This window comes from Populus euphratica, unplaced genomic scaffold (genome assembly GCF_000495115.2).
Source record: "Populus euphratica unplaced genomic scaffold, PopEup_1.0 scaffold45.1, whole genome shotgun sequence".
In the NCBI taxonomy this organism is placed as follows: Eukaryota; Viridiplantae; Streptophyta; class Magnoliopsida; order Malpighiales; family Salicaceae; genus Populus; species Populus euphratica.
This window is the reverse complement of record NW_011499886.1, coordinates 555133-578769: the sequence shown is the minus strand read 5'-3', so window position 1 is coordinate 578769 and position 23637 is coordinate 555133. Positions and strand designations below refer to the sequence as shown.

At 32.4% G+C, this 23637-nt stretch overlaps 2 protein-coding genes and 1 pseudogene across 4 annotated transcripts; 2 read left to right on the top strand and 1 right to left on the bottom strand.

Annotated features, from left to right (window-relative positions):
* LOC105130407 (ras-related protein RABA4a-like) overlaps positions 1-2501 on the bottom strand; it is a 4985-nt pseudogene extending 2484 nt beyond the window's left edge.
* Positions 2502-9193: 6692 nt separating this feature from the next.
* LOC105130308 (ABC transporter G family member 11-like) lies at positions 9194-13125 on the top strand. Of its 2 annotated transcripts, XR_843212.1 has the most exons (9): positions 9194-9930; positions 10238-10317; positions 10753-11217; positions 11355-11441; positions 11522-11641; positions 11734-11928; positions 12016-12102; positions 12202-12970; positions 13017-13125. XR_843212.1 is itself a non-coding variant. In XM_011032758.1 (8 exons), the coding sequence occupies exons 1-8, from the start codon at positions 9420-9422 to the stop codon at positions 12844-12846; spliced, it is 2190 nt and encodes a 729-aa protein (XP_011031060.1). In that variant the 5' UTR covers positions 9194-9419; the 3' UTR covers positions 12847-12998. The 2 variants fall into 2 exon arrangements, 1 of the variants encoding a protein (XP_011031060.1); XM_011032758.1 differs by lacking the exon at positions 13017-13125 and having other exon boundaries at positions 12202-12998.
* Positions 13126-13797: 672 nt separating this feature from the next.
* On the top strand, positions 13798-19054 carry LOC105130307 (polyadenylate-binding protein 3-like). 2 transcript variants are annotated; one of them, XM_011032756.1, is made up of 6 exons: positions 13798-14015; positions 14163-14265; positions 15229-15299; positions 18183-18374; positions 18552-18679; positions 18773-19021. In XM_011032756.1, the coding sequence occupies exons 1-6, from the start codon at positions 13902-13904 to the stop codon at positions 18819-18821; spliced, it is 657 nt and encodes a 218-aa protein (XP_011031058.1). In that variant the 5' UTR covers positions 13798-13901; the 3' UTR covers positions 18822-19021. The 2 variants fall into 2 exon arrangements, with proteins under 2 accessions (XP_011031058.1, XP_011031059.1); XM_011032757.1 differs by lacking the exons at positions 13798-14015; positions 14163-14265; positions 15229-15299 and adding an exon at positions 16064-16377 and having other exon boundaries at positions 18773-19054.
* Positions 19055-23637: the final 4583 nt, after the last annotated feature.

The window sequence follows — 23637 nt, the reverse complement described above, 5'->3', positions numbered from 1 at the left end:
TCATCAAAGTCTTCAAGTGGGAGAATGTGAAGCTAACCACCTTAGTCAAAAATGGTGGGAGAAGGTGTAGCCATCTTAGTCAAAAATTGTATGCACCAAATTGGTGCTATTTGCCTAACCCCTTGTCTTTTGCATGGATGCTTGCCTATAAATAGGCAATGCATCCAAGCATTATATACACACCATAAGAGAGAAAGAAGAGAGGGTGAGAAGAGAGTAATCCCACAAAATTATGAGGTATTTGTGAGATAGTAAGTGAAGTGTTTTCTCCTCATAATAAAGAGATTTTTGTTGTTCTCTTATTTTTAGAGAGAAGTTGTATTCCCACATTACTTAGTAAAATTCTTCTATACTTGCCCGTGGACGTAGCCAAATTGGGTGAACCACGTAAATTCTTGTGTGTCATTTCTCATTTTATCTTGTCCCTTACCTTTTGTCTTGTCGGGTTTGCATACTAGTATCCTAACAATAAAGCCGCTCTCAACATTAGTTGCTTGCAATGCTGAGGTCTCCAGGAAGAATAGTCCTTCCTTCTGAGCAAATTCATTAGCATCCTCAGTGGGTACGGCCCACTGGTCCTCAAGATCACTTTTGTTCCCAATCAGAATGATAACTATGTTCTTGTCGACATGGCTATGCAGCTCTTCCAGCCAGCGTGGGATGTGATCAAATGTCTAGCGTTTAGTTATGTCATACACCAGCATTGCCCCAACAGCACCCCTGTAGTATGCACTTGTGACTGCTCTGTACCTGCTCATTGAACCACATGAGCAGAGAAGAAATCAATATTCATGAATTATAAAATTGTAATATCTATTCTATGCAATGAAATACAGTATCCTTTTCTTCCCAAATTAAGAACACAACAATATGGAATTTTGTGTTAAAGCACATAGAGTAAGATCTCATAAAGCGCCTGTGTTTTTTTCCCTTTTTCTCATAGCAAAAAAAACAAAAAAAAATTGCCAGCCTGGATCCCAAAGATTCTTAACGACAGTATCTGGTCATTAAATATGATGTCCGTCTCTGCGCACCTTAATATATACAGAATATATTTCAGGAATTGTTCCAAGCTATGTCATAGCTCCAAAGATAATATAAGATTAAAGATCTTTCTCGTTCAACAATGAAGTTTTAAGCACTAAAAGAAGATTTAAACATAACCTTACAATATATTGAAATTCCTCGGAATTGCGCAAAGTTCTTTGTAACTCCTAAATTCTCGATGCTCTAACAACTTTATATCAACTAATACGAAAAATAATGAGGCTTAGAACAGTCTATATAGTGGAAGACAAAACCCCACAATAGATATGTTATTCTTTGAGGATGAATAAAAGAATAGCGACATAAGCCGGATCCACTTCCTAGGCCGAAAGCAGCTTTAAGAAAAATAAATAATTCTTCTTTCATCAAGAATCAAACGAAAGGCCATCTTTTCTCCAGCCAAAACATCAGCACTGTAAACATGAGAATTTAAATCCTCACCCAATAGAACCACCAAAAAAGGCAATAGAGGTGGCCAAAGAAGATATAGAAAAGCTAATAATGTAGCAAAACTTTTCAACCGGCACTTTATATGCAAGGAAAAGTGTTAATTTTAAGGGCCAGCAATAGCGAGTGCTGACCCGAAGACACATCACCCATTACAGCTTGACAGAGTCAAGAATCTAGATCTACCTTAACATGTGTCACCATGAACAGCCTCATATCCAGCATGATCACATTATATCAATTCATATACATATCCACACTTATACCACAAACTTCAAACCGGATCAATTCGCATCCAGAAGTCTGACATTCACTAATCAAAAACTACAAACAGGCTGCAATCCAATCAATGACGGAAAAACAAAGAAAAGCAAGAAAAAAACAACTAAGCATACTAGCATATTATCAATGACGAAAAAACCATATCACATCCACAGTTTTAGACCAAACAAAAGCATAGGAATGACGAAGCTATTCTTAGCATTCCTCGTTGAAGCAAAAAAAAAAAAGCAGGGAGGGTATCTGAAAGAAAGAATAGTTACCGTTCTTGATCAGCAGTATCCCAGATCTGGACCTTGACACTCTTATGATCAATAACTAAAGTCTGAGTTTGAAAATAAACACCAATAGTAGCTTTAGAGTCAAGACTAAACTCGTTTCTAGCGAATCGAGCAAGCATTTGTGATTTCCCATCTGCTGAGTCCCCTATCGACACCACCTTAAATACATAGTCTATCTTTTGGCTCGCATCTCCATGTCCACCCCCACTATCCATTTTCTCATCCTCTCAACTCTCTCCAAATGGGTTTCCTTTGCTTCTTCTAAAGGAAAGGGTCATGCGCGCTGTGCTATCTTAGTAGGAGTGTATGCTTTGCTTGCTACTGTGTTCTGTAGGGAAACGACCTAAAAAGATGATCAGAGTTCGATAATCTGGTGTGACGCATAGCAAATCTGTATTGGTGCAATCAAGAAATCTGATCCATCTATTTGCAAGAGAAACGGTGGTATGATTTTCATGGGTTTCACCTGTTTGGCCCGTCTTTTCCTTACTTTTAAAATAAAATAATTTATTAAAAAGGTATTAGGTTAGAATTTTAAAAATTAGTTGTTTTATTTTTCAGAATGGAAGTTGATTTTTATAAAAGTAATTTAAAGGTATATTATTTCTATTTTAAAAAGCATGAGCAGTGGTGATTTTTTAGATTAAAAAACTAAGTTGTTTTACATGAAAAATAAAAACAACCTTAAATATTTTAAAACTAACCAACCTTAATTATTTCATTTTAAGGATGTTAGATTTCAATTTATATGCATCCTTACTAAATTATTTATTGTTTTGAAAAAAAAAATAGCCTGGCTTACATCATAGCACAAGCCACTTGATAAAATTAAAAAATTCATATAAATTATGTATATTGTATTCCTTAACTACTCTCAAAGTGCATCAAGTGAGTTTATAGCCGGTTTAAGGTGACTAGGGACGTTGAACAAAACTATAAAAGATATTTTTAAAAATATTTAAGAAATATTTTATTATTATTATTTACTTATGATCTTAAGCAATTTTTATTTTGTATTTTCAGTTTTTTTGTTAAGTGAATATAATTTTCATTTCATAAAATATACCTTATTTATTCTTATAGTTTTTTCTTTTTCCATTAAACGAGTGCTTCAGCCATTACCCATATTACTCGTATGCTCTGGACGACTGAGTCTTGCATATTTTATACTAAACTAACCACAAGTCGTATGCCATTAAAACTGGTTGTTGAATTCATATGTTTCAGACAAAAAATAAGGCGTATGGGCATGGGAAGCCTCGCTTGTAGGTGCAGACAAAAAGTACTTATATTTTACACCAAGGAGCCATGCTATTTATCTTAATTAGCTAGGCAACTTGGAGTTCACATGAGGTTGAGCGTAGAAAAAGAGAGAATAATCCTAGGATCGGCTGTCACGAGACACGGAGATGTATTTGTCTGAGATTATTAATCAAATAAATATAACATTATATGGTCTTGATGAACAAAAAACAGGTATAAGATGACTCCAGAATGATTTCGTTGCAAGATGAGGACAAATTACAAGATCTTATGCTTTCCAAACAGATCTTCTCCATGTATTTTTACGCACGTATTTCCTTCTCTTTTAATGGAGAGTTTCACTTCAAATCACGACAGGATTCTCTCTGTTTTTGAATTCATTTATCTGGTAAAGTAAAATAAAAATAAGAAGTCGTATGCTAAATAATGCCAATGTCAACTTTATTTCGTGAACGTGTTATAACAATTTTTTATTATTATTAATTGAGATCTATTGAATTTATATACAATTTTATTTTAAATAAATGATCTTGCCATAAATTTATTTGTGGTCTGAATGTTTTATTATTATTATTATATAATAATGCAAGCAGTAACCCTAGTCGCCTTGTAAGTTTTAAAAGCATCGAGATGACGATGCAAAAACTGTATAGCTGGAAGAAGAGAGGCATATCCCTAGATTGCACAATTATTTACTTTTTGTTACGGATTTTATCAACCAGCATGTTGCAAATGTTAGGCAATTAGGGATTATAGTTTAAATGCTGTAAAACTTCTCTATTTCTGTATGATATCTTTGACACCAAAGCTTAAGAATCAAATAACTTTAATTTGTTAGGTTTTAAATTTATTTTTTAATAATTACAAGTTTAAATTGAATACTTATATTATTATTAATTATAATTCTTATAAAATTAATTAACATGTATTTAAATTAATTTAAATATTCATATTAATCTAATAAAATATTAATTAACCATGCAAGAAGTTACCCCATCTCTATCATAAGGTTAAAATAATTGTGATCAACATGTATTTGAGAATTTTGTAGACAAAAAAAAATCATCTTCCCAAAATCATCGAGATGACGATGCAAAAACTGTATAGCTGGAAGAAGAGAGGCATATCCCTAGATTGCACAATTATTTACTTTTTGTAACGGATTTTATCAACCAGCATGTTGCAAATGTTAGGCAATTAGGGATTATAGTTTAAATGCTGTAAAACTTCTCTATTTCTGTATGATATCTTTGACACCAAAGCTTAAGAATCAAATAACTTTAATTTGTTAGGTTTTAAATTTATTTTTTAATAATTACAAGTTTAAATTGAATACTTATATTATTATTAATTATAATTCTTATAAAATTAATTAACATGTATTTAAATTAATTTAAATATTCATGTTAATCTAAAAAAATATTAATTAACCATGCAAGAAGTTATCTCATCGGTTAAAATACAAACAATTTTTTTTTGAGAATTTTGTCGGAAAAAAAAATCATCTTCCCAAAACTCTACAGTGAAATTACAATTCCTGTACATAACTTACGTGTCTGCACCAATATCAATGCAGCAACCTCAGGAGGAGGTATGGATAATGTTTGCCTTTCTATTTTAAATCTTCGCTAGCAAGTTGCCGGCAAAATGACGGGCCCCATTAATTCAGAAAAGCAGCCATCGACCCTTGAAGGGGTAATTATTAATTTTTGCCATGGATGGCAGCTCCATGTGACTTGCGACGCATCAATAAAGATACGTTACTATCAATTGACTTTTGCCTTGGATTGTACAATCCTTTATGAAACAAGAAATCTGATAATAAATAATTATTCAGATGATGGTTAAGTGATTAAATGGTAAAAATTTAAATTTTTTTTTTTAATTTTAGATTTAAATTCTTAATTATTTATATAATAATCATTAAAAATTTATATAGTTATTACCTTTAAACTTATAAAATTAATCATGATACATCTTAATCAGTACAAATACCGTTTTAATCTAAAAAAACATCTGACAAGAAAGCATCATCAATAGGTAGAGATGCTCGATGGAAAATAAAGGCGTGGGCAAGTGGCAGGCTAGCAGCTGCTAGGATGCGTGGGAAGGGAACGCCGCATCAATAAAAACAATAATGGTGATTGATGGATTTGCAGAGCTTTCTTTATTCTTTTTATTCATCGTATCTGTGAACCTTTATCCTATACAAAGGCAAGTTGTGATGGGTGGCGTGAGGGATTCTTAAAGCTTTGCAAGTTGTGATGGGTGGCGTGAGGGATTCCTTAAAGCTTTTGGAAATGGAAATGGAAGTCAACAGCATTCCTCGAAGGCCCGATAATTTTAGAAAAATCTACCCCCAGATAAAATCTTTACGTGTTTCTTTCATAGAAACCCAGGCGTTTCTCATTAACAGCATCCATGCTTTAATATTATTAATCAAATAACACTTAATTTTGCATTAAGAAGTTGTACAAAAATCTGTTTGTAAATTGTTTTTATATCAGGATATTGCCTCTAGTTCTCCCTGGATCATTTTTATTGTATTTATATAAGACATCTTACAAGAAGTTATACCATGCATGGCCACGTTCTTTCCTGTAAGAGAATTTCTCTGGACCCAACAATTAACACCGTTTTTTTTTTTTAATTAGGCGGTAAGTGATATTTTTGGATTAGGGCGTTCATCAATCAATTTGAATCTCCTCTGACAACAATGAACAGAGTTTATTGTTTAAATGGTAGAGAATTCTTCTTTGATTCTTACTGTTTAAGTAAAATATTATAAAGACAAGTTTTTTTTTAATAGTCAAAAACATTCTCAAATGACCTGCCGTCTTAAGAAAGACTAGATCTCCTTGTATAAAAACCTACTGTAATGTGTTTAAGAAATAAATCTTCTTAGACATATTTTAAGATTCAAAGTGAAAAAAAAAGGGAGGAAACAAACTTGTTGCAACGCTATATTTTTAGCTTAAGTTAAATATTTATATCTTAAATAATTAATTAATTTTTTAATTTTAACAATTTTATTTATTTTTATTGGCTAAGGTGACGTGTGGCGGATGCATGATATTTAGCAAAGACTCTCTCTTTAATAAATTTAAAGACTTTTTAATAATTAAATTAATAAATTTTTAAGAGAAGATAAAATAATAATACTGAGAGATACTCTAACAATAAATATATAATAAATAATAAAAATTCTAATTTTTTTTAGCCGAATGATTCATAATTTATCTATAACTTATAATTTTTTTTTAAAATAACTAAATGTAATATTGTCCTGATAATTTTAATAAAAAATATTCATAATATATATATTGATGTTAATTAAAATATAATAAGTTTTTACAAGATTTTATATACTATTTCATACCTAATATTAATATTAATAAAAATATAATAAGTTGTTTTTTCACTTGAACTAGAAAAAAGTATGTTTTTAGAGGTGTTTTAGACATGTTAAATCTGGATTTATATATAAGAATAAAATTATAGATGTTGATAAAAGGTTTAGATAATTATATAATTTGGCTGTGGTAAAATATTTTGTGCTATGCAATTTCATAACCTCTAAATTTAAACAAATCAAAGAAAGAGACTCCTGTGATAGGATACTCAGAAAAATATATACAATGTTGCTAACCTTTTTTTTAGAGAGAATTTAAACAGGGATAGATTTTTAATTTCATCAAATAATATTTTATGATTTCCAAAAACCAAGCGAATCTTGATGTTCATGTCCTCTCTCCTAATGTCTCCTTCTCTGCAGAGAGGATATGGAAAGCGAATTGAATAAAAAAAGGAAATTAGTTGGAAACTGATGTCACCAAAATGACGCTTTGATTCCTTTCCCCATCTCGTCATCATCGCTACACAAGCGTCGCTTGTAATTGTATTTTAAACGGTGTTTTTAAAATATTTAATTTAAAATATTTTTTTATAATTTTTTAAATTAATTTTTGATATATTTATAATAAAAATAATTTTTTAAAAATAAAAATATTATTTTTGATATATTTATAATAAAAATATACAATCCCAACTTATTCTCAAAAAATCATTTTATAAGAAATTATATAGAAATATAGTTTTATTCAGTGATAATTATTTTCAATTCGGTTTAATTTTTATATAAAAGAATTAAAAAAATTATTTTTTAAAACTTAAAATTAAAACTAGTTAAATTAATTAGTTTGAATTTGATTTAGTTTAGTTTTTATTATTAAAAAACCGGTAAAACCAAGAATGAAATCCCGTTTATACTGTTTTCATGGTTCAAAGTAACTGTGGATGTGGGATAAGCTGCTGCTGAACAAAAACCGATGCAAAAGGCAATCCATTATTGTCTAAAGATGTAGCTGAGACAACTCCTCGTGGGAAGAGAAGCTGGAAGCACCCTACAAATGAAACTCCTAGGAGTTTGAGTCAGAAAAATAGAACAAAATTCTTCGATGAACTGGTGGGACAAAATGTAGTGGTAAGATCTCTTTTTCGTGACATTTCTAAAAAAAGGATAACCTTTTTATATCTCTTCCATGGTCCTCGTGGCACAAGCAAGACCTCTACATGGTGAGGATATTTGCTTGATGTTGCCCCGAATTGCCTCTCACATGAGTACAAACCATGTGGTGTCTGCGAAGAATGTGCTGCGTTCTTTTATGGGGAGAGTTGGGATGCGAAGGAATGCGGCGGCTACAAGTGTTAGAGTGGTGTTTTAGAATTTAGGTTAGTAGTTTTTTATATATATATATATATTTTGTTTTAGAGTTAGGTGGTTTAACCGGTTTAATTCATTCTAATTTAATTAGTTTTAGGTATTTAAAACTAAAAATCAAATCGAAGTGAATTTTTTTTTTTGAGCTTTTAATTAGTTAAGTTTTTTATTCTTGATTTGATTTTTTTAATTAATTTTTTTTGGTTTTTTTAATTTAATCAGTTTTCAGTTTTTTTTACTTCTAATTATGTTAGATTTTTTATACTAAAATATATTAAAATAATATTTTTTTTTATTTTTTAAAAATTATTTTAAAAATTAATATATTAAAATCATACAAACATATAAAAAAATTATTTTTTAATAAAATTGTTTTTAATTTTTTTGAGAATTATAAAGCTAAAAACTTTAGCTGTCGTTGAATGGCTGAAAGTCATGAGCAGACATGCGCACTTTGTAATCGTCCATTACATCGTTTTAAGGCATCCAGTCAAATCCAATTCAGCAACTAGGCCCCAGTTCTAAATATTAAATTAATAAATAATTCAGCATAAACAAATAACATGTCCTAAGACAGATTCTTGTTCTGTTCAGTGAATAAATCACCGTCAGATCCCCATGTCTAGTAGCAGAAACCGCAGCCCCCGTCCTTTCAACGCATGAGAACATCGTCATCAACGCGTTCACCCAGATACCCAGAGTTTTGTATCTGATTATTTTTATATTACTATAGAATTGTATTCTGCAATGGCTACTCGTTTCTTTTCATATACTGTGTCCAAATCCATCCTCCAGGACACGCGTAGGTAGGCGAAAAAAAAGGGCAGCACATGAAAATACGTGTGATGCCATGAATAAAAAAATTGTAACCGATAGCTAATCAGGTTTGAATTTCCAAATCAAGGTGCAGGCTTCCATGAACATGCAAATTGCGGGACCAAAATTGGCCCCATGAAGATGGATAGATAAGAAGCCCGTTGGCGTTGGCGTTGGCGTTCATTGAACAAGTATATACAGCAGCCACAATGGAATAGCGAATACTCGAAAGAGGCTGCTTTTCTATCCTTTTTCTATGGACTTTGTTAATGCGTTTGAACTGTGTTTTAATGGATGTTTTTAATATGTTTATATCAAAAATAAAAAATCTAAAAGAAATTCATTTTCAAGCCAAAAAAAAAAAACACTTCAAGAATCATTCTACACTAAATTTACCGATCACACATTTACTTCGGCACGCTCTGGTTGATTTGAATAGAGTATTTTGATAAAATTCATGCCTATAAATTAAAGAAGCTGTTCATTCATTAATCACCGGTACCGTTGTAATTGATCAAATACAAACTCCTTTCTGACAACTTCTACAGGTTTTGCTAATTGAGCAAATGGATTCTGCAGTTAATGTGCCTAGATGGACTCCAAGTCCAAGCCCCAGTCGATCACTTCTAAAAGAGCCTGAAACAAAAGCTAACGTTGTACCGTCGAAAAGAGAAGCAGGTGTAGATGACTTGGAGTTGCCAAGCATAATTTCTGAGGAAGATGGCAAGCGTACAACGGTAGACAACACGTTCCCATTTAGCCCTGGCACCACAACAGGTCCTGATCCACCTCCTTATTCAGGCACCTATGAAGCATTATCTATGATGACAGAGATGGAGCCACTCGGGACGTTACTAAAGGGAGGCAAGAACTATGATGGTGGGGGCTTGACATCAAAGGGAAACAGCAATGGCCTTCTCATGACATGGATTGATCTGTGGGTTACAGTGCCTGATGGGAAAAACGGGGGCCAACCAATCCTGCACGGTCTAACCGGTTATGCTCAGCCAGGGGAGGTTTTGGCTATTATGGGTCCTTCGGGAAGCGGCAAGACAACTCTTCTAGATGCTCTGGCAGGTATTTTTCCATCTACCATCAAACTTCTAGTTAGGACTTGTTCTGCTAATCAGGCCTACCACTTAGCAGAACCAAAGTTGTTTATTTGCTGGCCTATTCAGTAAGAAGAAAGAAGTTTTGAACTCTAAAATTGGGAAGGTGTTTGTTTCATTAATATTTTACCCTTTTCAGTATGAGTAGTTGTATTTTTTTTTTACTTCATTGACCTCTATTATGCAGCTTGTAAGCTACATGATAGTAGTTTATAAGTGAAAAGAAAATGTCCTTTTAATTATGCTTGAAAGCTACTGATGAAGAAAAATTGCAGGAAGATTAAGTTCAAACACACAGCAAACTGGAGAGATCCTAATCAATGGTCGAAAGGAGACACTTGCATTTGGAACTTCGGTAAGAAATACTTGACAGCGGAAAACATCTCATGCATTTGTTAATTTAATTTTAGCTGAAATGTTTTCCATCGTTATATATATACTTCCTACCAATATGGTCCAAGAAGCCTTAAATGAAATTAAACTTGTTTGTAGTTGACTATATCCTGTAGTCATATTCTGAAAAATCATGCAAGTAAGAGTCATCAAGTGATTTTATTTATCAAGACCTGATTTCTGTGCATCATGGAGGCTTATTTCACCTTAGTTTTCTCTATAATGAAAAAACAAGGAAAGGTAGAGTGCTATCGAGTCAACCAATAGCATGTCCTTCTAATGTTCTCTCTTCTTAGGAGGTGTAGGGAAGCACTCTCCTTGGAACCAACTTCTCTGTTTTGCCTCTTTAAATTTGGTCTTAGCACACTGATAACCACTAACTGTATCATCCTCCCAGGCCTACGTTACTCAAGATGATACTCTAATGACAACATTAACCGTGAGGGAAGCTGTCTACTACTCAGCACAGCTCCAACTTCCAGATTTCATGTCAACATCTGAGAAGAAGGAAAGAGCTGAGATAACAATAAGAGAGATGGGCTTACAAGGCTCTGCCGACACCAGAATAGGAGGGTGGGGCATGAAGGGCATTAGCGGAGGACAGAAGAGGAGAGTTAGTATTTGCATTGAAATCTTGACCCAGCCCAAGCTGCTCTTCCTTGATGAGCCTACTAGTGGACTGGATAGTGCAGCATCTTACCATGTCATGAACCATATCGTTAAGCTTGCTCGCCAAGAAGGAAGGACAATTGTTGCATCAATTCATCAGCCAAGTAGTGAGGTTTTTGAGCTCTTCCACAACCTCTGCCTTCTTTCTTCTGGAAGAACCGTCTATTTTGGTCCTGTTTCAATGGCAGAACAGGTACTGTCATCACTTTTGTCTTTTCGGTTTTTGAGTTCCTCTTTTGAATTTTAAAAACTAGTTTAAATTTTCTTGAGATGATTCATTTATATTGAGCAGTTGATGAGTTGTCCAAATATTCTTTCTTTTTGCTGCAGTTCTTTTCTTCAAATGGCTTTCCATGCGCTCCTTTGAGAAACCCATCAGATCACTACCTTAGAACCATAAACGCGGATTTTGATATGGTAAATATTTTCTGACGACAAACCCTTTCTCTTGAGAGTTGATTGCCTGTCCTTTGAAGACTTATTACTTATTTGACCAGGACATTGAACAAGGGAATGGTGGGAGCACAGAGGAAGCCATCAATGTTCTTGTCAAGTCCTACAAATCATCAGAGATTTTCCTGCAAGTTCGCCAGCGAGTAGCTTCCATATGCGAGCAGGTAAACAGAATTGTCTTAAATAGTTGAAACGCTATTTAAGTTACAAAGTAGATATTAGAGAGTTTAACCTTACCAGCTTATTACTTTTGAAGAAAGGAGGAATTCTAGAGAAGAAAGGAAGCCAGGCAAGCTTCATCACTCAGTGCCTTGTTCTTACAAGGAGATCTTTCGTCAACATGTACCGCGATCTAGGCTATTACTGGCTTCGCCTTGCAATCTACATAGCATTGTGCCTATGTGTAGGGACAATCTTCTATGATATTGGCTTAACTTTTGGGTCAATACAGGTAAATTATTGCATCTGAGAGTAAAATCTTTCCGCAGCATTGGTGCTACTGAAAACTGCCTTGACATTATTACTTGCGAATTCTCAGGCTAGAGGCTCAATGCTCATGTTTGTTGCTGCGTTCTTGACTTTCATGGCAATTGGTGGATTCCCCTCTTTCGTAGAGGACATGAAGGTGGTTTTTTCCTTGCTAAACTATTTCTAATGCTTTGCAACAGATAAAATTCGACAGTTATGAACAGTAATGAGACTGATTTTGCTTTATCCACATCAGATTTTCGGACGAGAAAGATTAAATGGGCACTATGGTGTTGGTGCGTTTGTTGTTGGAAACACATTGTCTTCCATTCCTTACCTGCTCATGATATCTATAATCCCTGGAGCAATGGCCTATTACCTAGTTGGCCTTCAAAAGAGCTTGGAACACTTTGTCTGCTTTGCACTGCTACTCTTCGTGTGCATGATGCTGGTCGAAAGTTTAATGATGATCGTTGCAAGTATCGTGCCAGATTTCTTGATGGGTATCATAACAGGTGCAGGAATTCAAGGTGTTATGATGCTAAACGGAGGATTTTTTCGGTTACCAGATGATCTTCCTAAGCCTTTCTGGAGATATCCGATGTACTACATTGCATTCCACAAGTATGCAAACCAAGGGTTCTACAAGAATGAATTCCAAGGATTGACATTCCCTAATAATCTAGCAGGAGGGCCGCCTACCATTACTGGCGAAGAAATTCTGAAAAACACATGGCAAGTAGAGATGGGTTATTCTAAGTGGATTGATATCGCTATCCTCTTAGGAATGGTGATTCTTTACCGTCTCATGTTTTTGGGAATCATAAAACTTGTTGAAAAGGTTAAACCAATCATCAGAGCTGCTTTTGCTGTCGCTCCAAGACAATCAAAACATGTCTAGAGAATCCCTCTTCCTCACTTTCCGATGAAGCTCGTGCTTAATATGTCTTTTTACTTCATAGTTTATAGTATCTTCTTTAATTTTATCTTCTCACCATGTTAAACTGTGTAGCTGGTCATTGCAGATAATAGTTTATGCAAATATTGATCGTTTCCTGCGCCTGTTTGCAGATAATAGTTTATGCAAATATTGATTGTTAAATATTAGTTTTAATTAGCGGTTGCAAGAAGCTTTGTTTGTTGTGCTTGGAAAAAACCTGTAACCTGTTAGTTCTTGATCGTTTCCAGCGCCTGTTTCTTCTTTTTTTTTTTTTTTTTTAATTCCAGAGGATTATAGTATCTTTATAGTATCATTTCTTCCAACCATTTCATATTGAAGATAATATTGAATATAAAATAATAGAGAAACTTATAGCGTGTTTTAAAAATTATGTTTTTTATTATTTTAAATTAATTTGTTTGTACTTTTAGATTATTTTTATATGCTAATATTAAAATTAAATTAAATAAATAAATATAAAAATATTATTTTAATATATTTATAAATAATTTTTTTTTTAAAAAATAATTATTATTACAATATCAAGCCTTAATCTAAGATGGTTTGTGTTTGGTTAACTTAACAGAAGAAATGAGGATAATAAAAACAGACAAGGCATGTACTTATTTACTTTACTTTTTGTATGGTATTAAAATGCGAAGTGCAAAAAATCATTTCAAAATCACTCTGGAAAAAATAATTATTTAATGTTTTTTTTTTTATAAATCAAACACCATTTTATTGACAACCAAACGCGACTAACAAACACTAATTTGTTTTTTATGATGAAAATTGAAAATTAGGGGGTGCATTAGGGATTAATTAAAAACGTTATAATTAAAGATAAACGATCTGTCATCTGCTTAATGTCAGTATCAGCAAACGACAGCATGTAAACAACATCTATTTTCCACGTCTCATGTAACACCTAGAAAAACCCGAATATCCAGCTCCGAAAAGAGAGACGCCACCAGTTTCTAGAAACAAAAGAAGGTAAAAAAAAAAAACGAGAAGAGATGGAGGAAGAAGAACATGAGGTTTACGGTGGAGAGATTCCTGATGTGGAAGGGGATATGGATCCTCACAACGCCGACGTTGACATGTCCGCCGCCGATGACGATGCCGTCAAGGTCCTTCAACATTTTTTCCATTCAATTTCAGTTTTTAATTATATAGTTAACCGAAGCCCTAGAAATTTAAATTCGACCTTCGGTTATTTAAATATTGAGAAATCAGTAACTGATTTTAGTTTTTTGGATGATATTGTATTGGTGAAGGAGTTGGATGAGATGAAGAAGAGATTGAAGGAGATGGAAGAGGAAGCGGCTGCTCTTCGTGAGATGCAAGCTAAAGTTGAGAAGGAAATGGGCGCTGTTCAAGGTTTGTTTTACTTTTCCTCTTTCTTTAATATTTTAATTTTTGTGTGTCAGGAGGAATATAGATCTATTAGCACATACGCTGTGATACATATCTAGTTCTTAACTAAATTTTAAGGTGTTCTGGATTTGGTCTGCTGCTGTTCTTAAATATTTTGGGGTGTAATTTAAACATCTGGTTATCTAGGAATTTGTTGTCTTGGAATTGGGTTGCTGGGGATATTTTAAGGTTATTTGTTTGTTTAAATGGTGATGTTTAAGTAAAACTTGTAAGAGAATGTTCTGCTAAGATCAAAAGGCAGTTTCTGCTACATTGTGATTTTACATTTTTAAGAGAAAGAAGAGCAGCTGGAAATTCAGGAGTTCTGGATGATGAAATCAGCGAGTAGGACTTTGTACTTCTGTAGTTTTTGTGAAGCTTACTTTTCTAAGTGGTTTGGAAATTTTGGCAGACAACATTGTGTTAATCTGAGATTTGGGGTGGTAATTAGTTGTGCTTTACTGAAATTGTTTCTAGAATTACGCTTCCCAACTATATTCTGGGATGGGGAGTTCTGTTTATAAAGTGATAAAAAAAATTTCTGCGCCCAGTTTCTGTGAGATGTCCTGACTCTTTTGCATTGAGATTTATTATATACATTTCTTTGCAACATGGTTTTTGACCAGTAGACATCTCTTTGTTGTTTCTGTTATGTATGACCAAAGTGCATCATGTGATTTGAGGATTTCAACACATTGAAGTCTCTACATCTGTTTTTCTTTTTTGCGTTTATTTTATAGCATATAAGTATTATATCATTTAGCATTGTTGTGCTTGTAGTTTACTGCTTGAGTGGTTCTTGTCAGAGGTGCTATTCATATTTTATTTTTCTTCATATCCCCAGCTGGTCTCATAATTTCTCTCTGTTTTTCTTTTCTTGAAACTTGAGCTCATAATATGTATTTGCATGGCTTCATTTTCCCACAGATCCAGCTACTGCAGCTGCTAATCAAGCAAACAGGGAGGAAGCAGATTCCCGTTCTGTGTTTGTTGGCAATGTGAGAAATATAATGTCATGTACCCTTGACCTTCTGCCTTTAGTAGAATGCTTGAACCATTCTATGCATACTGTTTATAAGTGTATGCGTGTACATATAAGAAAGAAAGAAGATATTATATGGATATATTAATGACATGGCACTATTTCCAATAGTTGGCCAAAACATCTCATTAAGGGTTTAATCTATTTCCATAAGAGATAAATAAACTAAGTAGATGAATACACTTCTAATTAGATAGCCCTTTTGCAACCACTAGTGGCTTTGGGCTTCAGGCTCTGCCAAGTGACATTAATTTTAGTAGTTAAAAAAATGTGTTAATGTTAGTTTCATTGTTATCGGTTCACTTTTGGATAACTGTAATTCAGAGTCATGGTTTGACTTTATGTCTCACTATGATCGCAGGGGTCTTCTTACTCTCCAAGTTCTCTGTATGTATTGCTGGATATTAACAACATATTTTGAGGGTGGGCCAAAGTCATTTTTATGTCAAATAGGATAGTTTTACAAGAGATTAAATTATCAGTTTTGAATTTGAAAGAAAACAGGAAAAAAAACAGAATAATCTGTAAATTGGGGAAATTATGTTCAAATTTACTTGAAAAAAGAAGAAGAAAAGGAATAAAAGAAACATTTGAGGGGGGAATGCTAGCCAAAAAGAATAAACAGAAAAAAAAGATGAGGAAAAAAAAGATGAGAAAGAAGAAAGAAAGAAGAAATGAAGAAAGAAAGAAAGATGGAGGAAAAAGTCAAAACATGAAAGAAAAATGCAAAGAAAGAAAAAGAAAAAAATAAAGGTGTTGTATGAATGAAATCTATTTGAAAGAAAGAAATGGAGTGAGGGAATTTGGCAAAAGGCTCATTGGAGGTCGCTGGAACAGATGCGTGTAGGATGTGAATAGTGATGCTTCAACCATGATATTTGAGGAGAAAGTTGTTGCTTTCGAGGAGCATGGACAAGTTGGGATGTGCAATCTAAGTTGCAGAACCTCGACCCTGCTGATGATGGGCTTTGGTTCTTCCGAAATGTGTGATCATGTGGCAGATGGGACAAGGGTGTATATTGCTGCTTTTTGTGGTCAGAATTACTAACTTTTTTTCCTGTTAGTTTATCTAAAGTGGTGGAAATATTTGACAAATATGCGCTCTTTCCTTCCCAGGTTAACTTGCTATGAGTTCTTTGAAGACTGTTTGCTCATTGCTCAATTTTCTCTTTTTGTCAAGAATGCTATTAGCTCATTTTGATTTGGTCACTTGATGGTTTATATAAGATGCATGTTAGATCTCATGTTTCTTTTGAATGGAGCCCAACTCAGTACATTACTGATTGCTTGTGCACACTTATTTTTATTTGCTTTGAGGAAAGAAACTTCACAATCTTAGTTTGAAATACACTGATCAGTTGCTTGATCTCTCTGGACTATCTAGATTGGACAAAGTGTAAAATCTCGTGTTCTAGTTGATATTTTTCCTCTTACACCACCCTTCTTTCAGATTTAACAAAATTAAAGAGATTTAAATATATTAACCAGTCATTTAGGTGCACTGTCAGGAGTTTAAGCACCAAAAATACCAGAAATGTTTTTTCTATACATTCATTAATATATCTTATGGTTGTTTTCTATTTTTTCCATTATGACTGAAGCTATTTCTTAATGTTTTTTTTTATGAGTCTGTTAATCTGCTTCGATGATTGAGTTTCAAAATTTCATATATTTTGACTACCTTCGTTTACTTGAAACCATCATTTGCTCTACACGCGCACAAACACATATTTCTTGTCATCTTGGAATGATGACCATTTTTAATTGGCTTGGTTCATGGATATACACGGCCTATCTCTTTATATAATCATCTGTGCACAACCTGGTGCATCAGAGTCTTACTTATGTAAGTTGCTCAGGCTATTTCAGTCCTATCAAACATTCAGGGTTTTCAACTCTTTTGAAATTTCATAGCACTTTAATTTTGATCCTTTGTTTACTGTCATGCTTCTAGTTGGACAAGGAACGATAGCAATGTAACACTTGAAGGTCATGTGAAAATCGTGAGGAAAGAAACTACCTATGTAAAAATCCACTGGAGGATCATACATGGAAGAAGGATGAGTGTAAAATAATTTTGGATTAACGCCTGATCTAATAGAGCTGAGATTATATATTCGCAGTAAACACAAGGATGTTTGGTTACTGTTTGAAAAAAATAAAATAAAAGATTAATATTGTTGATGGTACTAGGTAGAAGTCAAATTAGAAGCTGGCATCTGGAAAAACTGTTTCAAGCTCTTCATTGGAAAAACAGGATGGTTAGTAGGATGGTTTTGTTGTGTCATTAGAATGTTGATGTTGGGATGGTGAAATATGATTTAGTATGACTCTATGGATGCAGTGATGAGAAGGGTTACCGGTGGCTCAACTGCTGGACATTGGCAAGCTTTTACAGCAAAGCTGGACTATTGTTGCTATACCAGTATGCACTATGGAAATTGATATTTTGACTTAAAAATGATGCTGTCAAGTAAAAATATAATGGCTGAAAGGCCTAAATATAATGTTTTAGGATGTACTTTGGCGTGTGGTGAACTTGATGTTCTATTGATAGGATTGGTAAATTGTAGCTAATGAATGCTGTAGAAAAAATAAAAGGAAAAGGAAGAGTCCATTTGTTGTTTTTCTTTTCTTTTCTTTTCTGGCAGCAATTTGCCCTGCATTGTGATCGCTTGATTGATTATATCTATTGCATAAAGAACACTCCAAAATGCATGGTTGTATCTAGCTGTTAGAATTGAAATAACATCTTCTGGAAAAAAAATTAGCCACAGTTATTGTTTCTAGTCAAGCTTAATTTGACAATGGAACATAATGGTGAAATTTGCGATTGCAGGTTGATTATGCATGCACACCTGAAGAAGTGCAGCAGCATTTTCAGTCCTGTGGTACAGTAAACAGGGTTACTATTCTGACAGATAAGTTTGGCCAGCCAAAGGGTTTTGCTTATGTGGAATTCCTTGAAGTAGAAGCTGTTCAAGAGGCTCTAGCTCTCAATGAATCTGAACTACATGGCCGTCAATTGAAGGTAAGCCATTATTGTTCTATCAAAAAAGAAGTAAAAGCTTGGTTTATTGATCTGGAGCTGGACATGAATTCTAACTACACATCATGAATGGTAGATTAAATTTATGATTGCTGCTGTTGATATCATGTTGGTTCTATTTTGTAGTTTTTGTTGGTTGATAATTAATCCGTGTTTCAGGTTTCACCCAAAAGGACCAACGTTCCTGGAATGAAGCAGTATCGACCTAGACGAATCAATCCCTACATGGGTTACCGGTTCAGGAGGCCATATGTGCCCCCTTATTTCTACTCTCCTTATGGATATGGGTGTGTTTCTTCGTACTCTCATTCCTGTGTTTGTTGCTCTGATAGCCTTTTCTTTCATACTTTTTCCTAATTTCACCTTCTAAATGGTGGCAGGAAGGTGCCTAGATTCAGAAGGTCAATGCGATACATGCCTTACTACTAAGATGGATTTCCATCGGACGGAGGAGTTCATATCTGGTGGATGACCATCCAAGATTTTCAGATTTCTTTTTTCATATTATCATGTGTGATTATCATGTCTTTATGACATAAAACATTCCTGAATTTAAATCCATTGCTATGCCCAAGCCAACAAGTCTGCAGTTAAATTTTTTACCTTACATGTGCATGGGATTTCGTGAATTACAAAAAATTGACAGATTTTTTCATAAAAATCTGTTCAGGATGTCTAAGAAAAGAAGAATTTTTTTTTTTAAAAAATAAGATTTTGAAAAACTTTAAGAGATAAGAAATTCTCGAAATTGCTAAACCCTTGAGATTTATTTAAATGTTTTGGAGATGCAAGAACGTTTCTTTCTCCCAATTATTGAAGAATTTTCAAGAAATTTAAAAAAATCATAATTGACTCAATCATGAAATTGGTTTCCTCAAACATTTCAAAAGGATTTTATTTCCTAAGCATCTTCGACAATCCGTGATTATCTTACCAATTAGTATATTTAATTTGAATTGATACGGGGTCAAATCTTTTGCACGGGAGTTCTTTGGTGGAATCAATACAAACACTTTGGGATTTAGCTTGTTTTCTTGAGTTTAAATTTTAGTCTGGCTTCAGTTTTGGTATATGCTATATTTCTATTCGTGGGAGAACATGTTTGAAAAGTTATAAGAAAAACAAGTCCATGACATGGTTGGCGAATGAATTTTATTTATTGAAAAATATTTTTTTTTAAAATAAATTCTAATAAAATAAATTATTTTTTAATATTTGGTAATGTAATGAAAAATAAGTTGGAAAATAACTTATTAATATTTTATTTTTCTGAAATTTATTGAAATAATAAGGAATAAATCTTACAAATTAAAAGGTTGAATGAGAATAAAATTGAAAACAATATGTTTTATAAATTATCTCAAATAAAATAAATAATAATCAAAATAATAGAGATCAAATCTAAAAAATAAAAGATGAAGAAATTAAAAATAATAATAATTAACATTTTATAAATTATTTCAAATAAAATAAGTAACAAACAAAAGAATGAGAATCAGATTTGATAGATAAAAAATTTCAATAAAAAAATGATAGGAAAAAGGTAAATAACAATTATAAAAATGAGAACCAAAGTTAATATAAAAATTAAATTTTAAGAGATGAAATTGAAAAATAAATATTCAAAACAAAATATATATAGCAATCAAAAGTTTAAGGATCAAATTTGATATAATTAGCAAATAATATGACATTTCTAAATTTTTCACAACTTTCAAAAATTGTTTTACATCTAAATTTTTCAGGAAAATACTTTTCTATAAACCGAGCCAAATTTTCTTTTAACTGGAAAGTGTTTTCCGTTAACCAATTTTTTTAATTGCAAACAAATACGGAAAAGTTTAGAAAGTGGTTTCCTGAAAAATAAATTCTGGAAAACAAACATAACCTTAATGAAACAATTGAATATTAAATGGTCAGAAGGGATGAGTTCGAAGGCATTCATGTTTGAACAATTTTATTTTGTTGTTTGGACAAGACAAATATGTTGAAGTCCATATCTAGTTTTGTAGCATTTGTCTTCAAGTCCGAGAACATAGAAAATATAATAGATCTAGGGTGGTTAACTAGGGAAGGAAATGAATTGTTCACTCTTTCTCTCTTTGTTTACTCATCTAATCATAAAAGATAAGAGTTTGAGAATTGATCAAGGAGGAAGACATGGACAAGAAACAATGGTTGAAAAACCTAGTAGACATGTCCTTGATAAGACATGAGTTACTACAAGATTTTAAAGAGGTGTTTAAAGAGCTCAATAGATAACCTTCAAAGAGGTTTCATAACCGCTCTATTGTGTTGAAAGAGGAAACCTTACCAATTAGTGTTAAACCTTATAGGTACCTATATTACCAAAAAGCTAAGATTTAGAAAATTTTAAAGGAGTTGTTTAAGCTGGTTACTATTAGACTTAGCCAAAGTCCTTTTGCTTCACCAGTTTTATTAGTAGAAAAGGACAGACAAATCATGAAGAATGTGCATGCATTACAAGACTCTCAATAAAAAAAATTATCAACGACAAGTTTCATATACTAGTGGTGGACATGCATTAAGATAAGTTGTATGGATCCTAATTTTTCTCTAAATTGAATTTACAATCAAAATACAATCAAGTTGGGATGAAAACTTAAGATATTCTTTAAAATACTTTAAAACTCATGAAAAGCACTACAAATTCCTCATAATGTTTTTAGGCTTATAATGAAAAAGGATATGGAATATATGCATTGCCTTACTAATGTACCTTTCATTTTTTAAGGCCTAATGAATGAGGTATTTCAACCCTATCTTGTAAAGTTGATACTTGTATTTTTATATGATATATTAGTATATAGTATACACTAAGAATAAGAAAAGACACTTGGTCTATTGAACTATAATACCAGAAACCTTAGCTAAGTGTAAGTTTTTATGTTGGGAAATTAAGTATCTTAGATATATAGTTATAAAAGATGAAGGTATATCCTAGTGAAACTAATATCATGGTCATTTGGCTTAGACATGTTGATTTGAAGTCATTAAAGGGATTCTAGAAAATTATAAAAGATTCATAGCATAGAATCTTAGCAAGACCATTAACTAAACTGCTTAAGAAATGAGCTTTTAAGTGAGACAATAGAACTAAAGAGCTTTTGTGAGATTGAAAGATGTTATTACTAGCCCATCAATTCTAGATTTATCTAACTTTATAGTTTACTCAACCATTTATCATTGACTATAATGCTTCGTAACAAGAAGCCGAGATAATTCTAATATAGAAGGGGAAAACCATTTCCTATTTTAGCAAGGGTCATAAAAGAAAGGAGTTAGCTTTATTTACATATCAAAAAAAAATTATAGATTTCATGTTGCTTATATAGAAATTGAGGCTATATTGCTGAGAAACACATTTAAAATAAAAAATAATTAACGAAGCTTTAAATATCTCATGAAATAGAAGATTAGGACTCCAACACAACAAAAATAGATCTCCAAATTGATCAAATATAATTTTACAATGAATTTCAAAGCTGAAAAGAAAATATAGTTACAGATATTTTATCTCCAAACTGATCAAATATGATTTTACAATGGATTTCAGAGCTGAAAAGAGAATATAGTTGCAGACATTTTATCTAAAAGATCTAAAAAGAAATTATAAAAAATATCCTATCCAGTAGCTAATTAGATGAATAACCTTGAGGAGAGTTACATTGAATACTTAAAAATTTAAAATATTCTTCAACAAATGAAAAAAAGAAAGAGTAAATGCTTGTAAGTGTCGACTAAAAAGAAGTATTTTACTATTTACAAGAATTATATGTGTAAGTAAGGGATATCCTCTAAAAAAACCACCCTATAATACATATACGATAGCCATGCTAAGTATAAAAGAACCTTTAAAAGAGCACAAAAAGATTTTTTATAGGGATGAAATTTGACATAAAAAATTATATCAGATAATATGAGATTTGTCAAAAGACTAGAACAGAAAACACAAAACTTTTAAACCCATTACAACCCCTACCTATACATGAAAAACCTTGGCCATTAATCTCAATGGACTTTATTGAAAGTTTGTCTAATTTTGATAATTATTATATGATCTTGGTGGTAGTTAATAGACTATCAAAACATGCTTGCTTTACACCCCTAATAAATCCCTATAATACCAACAAGGTAGCATGGGTTTTTGCTTAGAATATTATAAAACTACGTGGTTCATCAAAAAACATCATCATTAATAAAAATATTACGTATATTGGTTGCTTCTAAAATGGACTTTTCAGGGTAGACGGAGTTCAATTACAAATATTCTTAATTTATTACCCTTATTCAAACAAACAATTCAAAATCACTAACAAAACCCTAAATAATAGTCCAAATGGTTAAGTATGGTTGACTAATGGTATAATACTAATCACCATACATTCTTAAAAGTAGTATATGGTTACATCCTCTAATGTACATTCTTAAAAGCTACTTATTTCAAAGTAGTATATGGTTACACCCTAGTATCAAACATAACAATCATAATTAAAAGAATTAAGGAGGAGTTGTGAGGGGGGGGGGGGGAGCAAAACAAGAACAACATTGTCTAAGTAGGTAAGATTTAGCTTAAGAATGCCTACCTTAAACTTGAGGACAAAGTGTTTTTAAATAAGAGGAGAATGTAATAGATATTAAGAACAAGTAACAACGGCTTAAATGGTACTTGAAAGAACTAATGATAGTTGAACGGTGAAGATGCAAAGACATTATGTATTGTTGACTCGTGGATTTGTCCTCGTTGACTAGGAAGGAACAACTAATTTATAAATTGTAAATTCTTATAAAATAACAACTTTTAAATACCAGGTAATTATTGGAGAAAAAACAAAAAATTTAGAACATAGTCGAACCTATCTAAATCTTTTAGATTTCAATTTCAAATCCATTTGAACTAAAAATTGTTGTCCTTGCTTTTGCAAGTTAAACAAGAAATAATAGTTCAGACATGAAAAATATTTTAAAACAGTTGTTCCAATTTAGGAGAGTTCGGCTGCCTCAAATCTACCCAGAGATTTCCAGTCTTTCTTCTTCTTCTTCTTTTTTAAATTTCAATTTAGTTCATATCTTTTATAATTAAGTCCTCAAATTAAATAAATCCAAGTTTAATAGAAATGTTAAAACAAATTAACCAAGTTATCCGGTACACCTTGCTTTTGCAATATGCAGCTTCCACTTAAAAACACTGCATGCACAATACCCCTTCACAGGTAAGATCAGC

What these genes read in the sequence shown, in the direction of transcription:
- LOC105130308 (XM_011032758.1), top strand. Translation starts at nt 9,420, where the DNA reads ATGGATTCTGCAGTTAATGTGCCTAGATGGACTCCAAGTCCAAGCCCC. An exon ending in TCTTCTAGATGCTCTGGCAG is followed by an intron (nt 9,931 to 10,237) that starts GTATTTTTCCAT and finishes GAAAAATTGCAG; the next exon opens with GAAGATTAAGTTCAAACACA. An exon ending in CTTTCGTAGAGGACATGAAG is followed by an intron (nt 12,103 to 12,201) that starts GTGGTTTTTTCC and finishes TATCCACATCAG; the next exon opens with ATTTTCGGACGAGAAAGATT.
- LOC105130307 (XM_011032756.1), top strand. Translation starts at nt 13,902, where the DNA reads ATGGAGGAAGAAGAACATGAGGTTTACGGTGGAGAGATTCCTGATGTG. An exon ending in CCGATGACGATGCCGTCAAG is followed by an intron (nt 14,016 to 14,162) that starts GTCCTTCAACAT and finishes GTATTGGTGAAG; the next exon opens with GAGTTGGATGAGATGAAGAA. An exon ending in TACATGGCCGTCAATTGAAG is followed by an intron (nt 18,375 to 18,551) that starts GTAAGCCATTAT and finishes TCCGTGTTTCAG; the next exon opens with GTTTCACCCAAAAGGACCAA.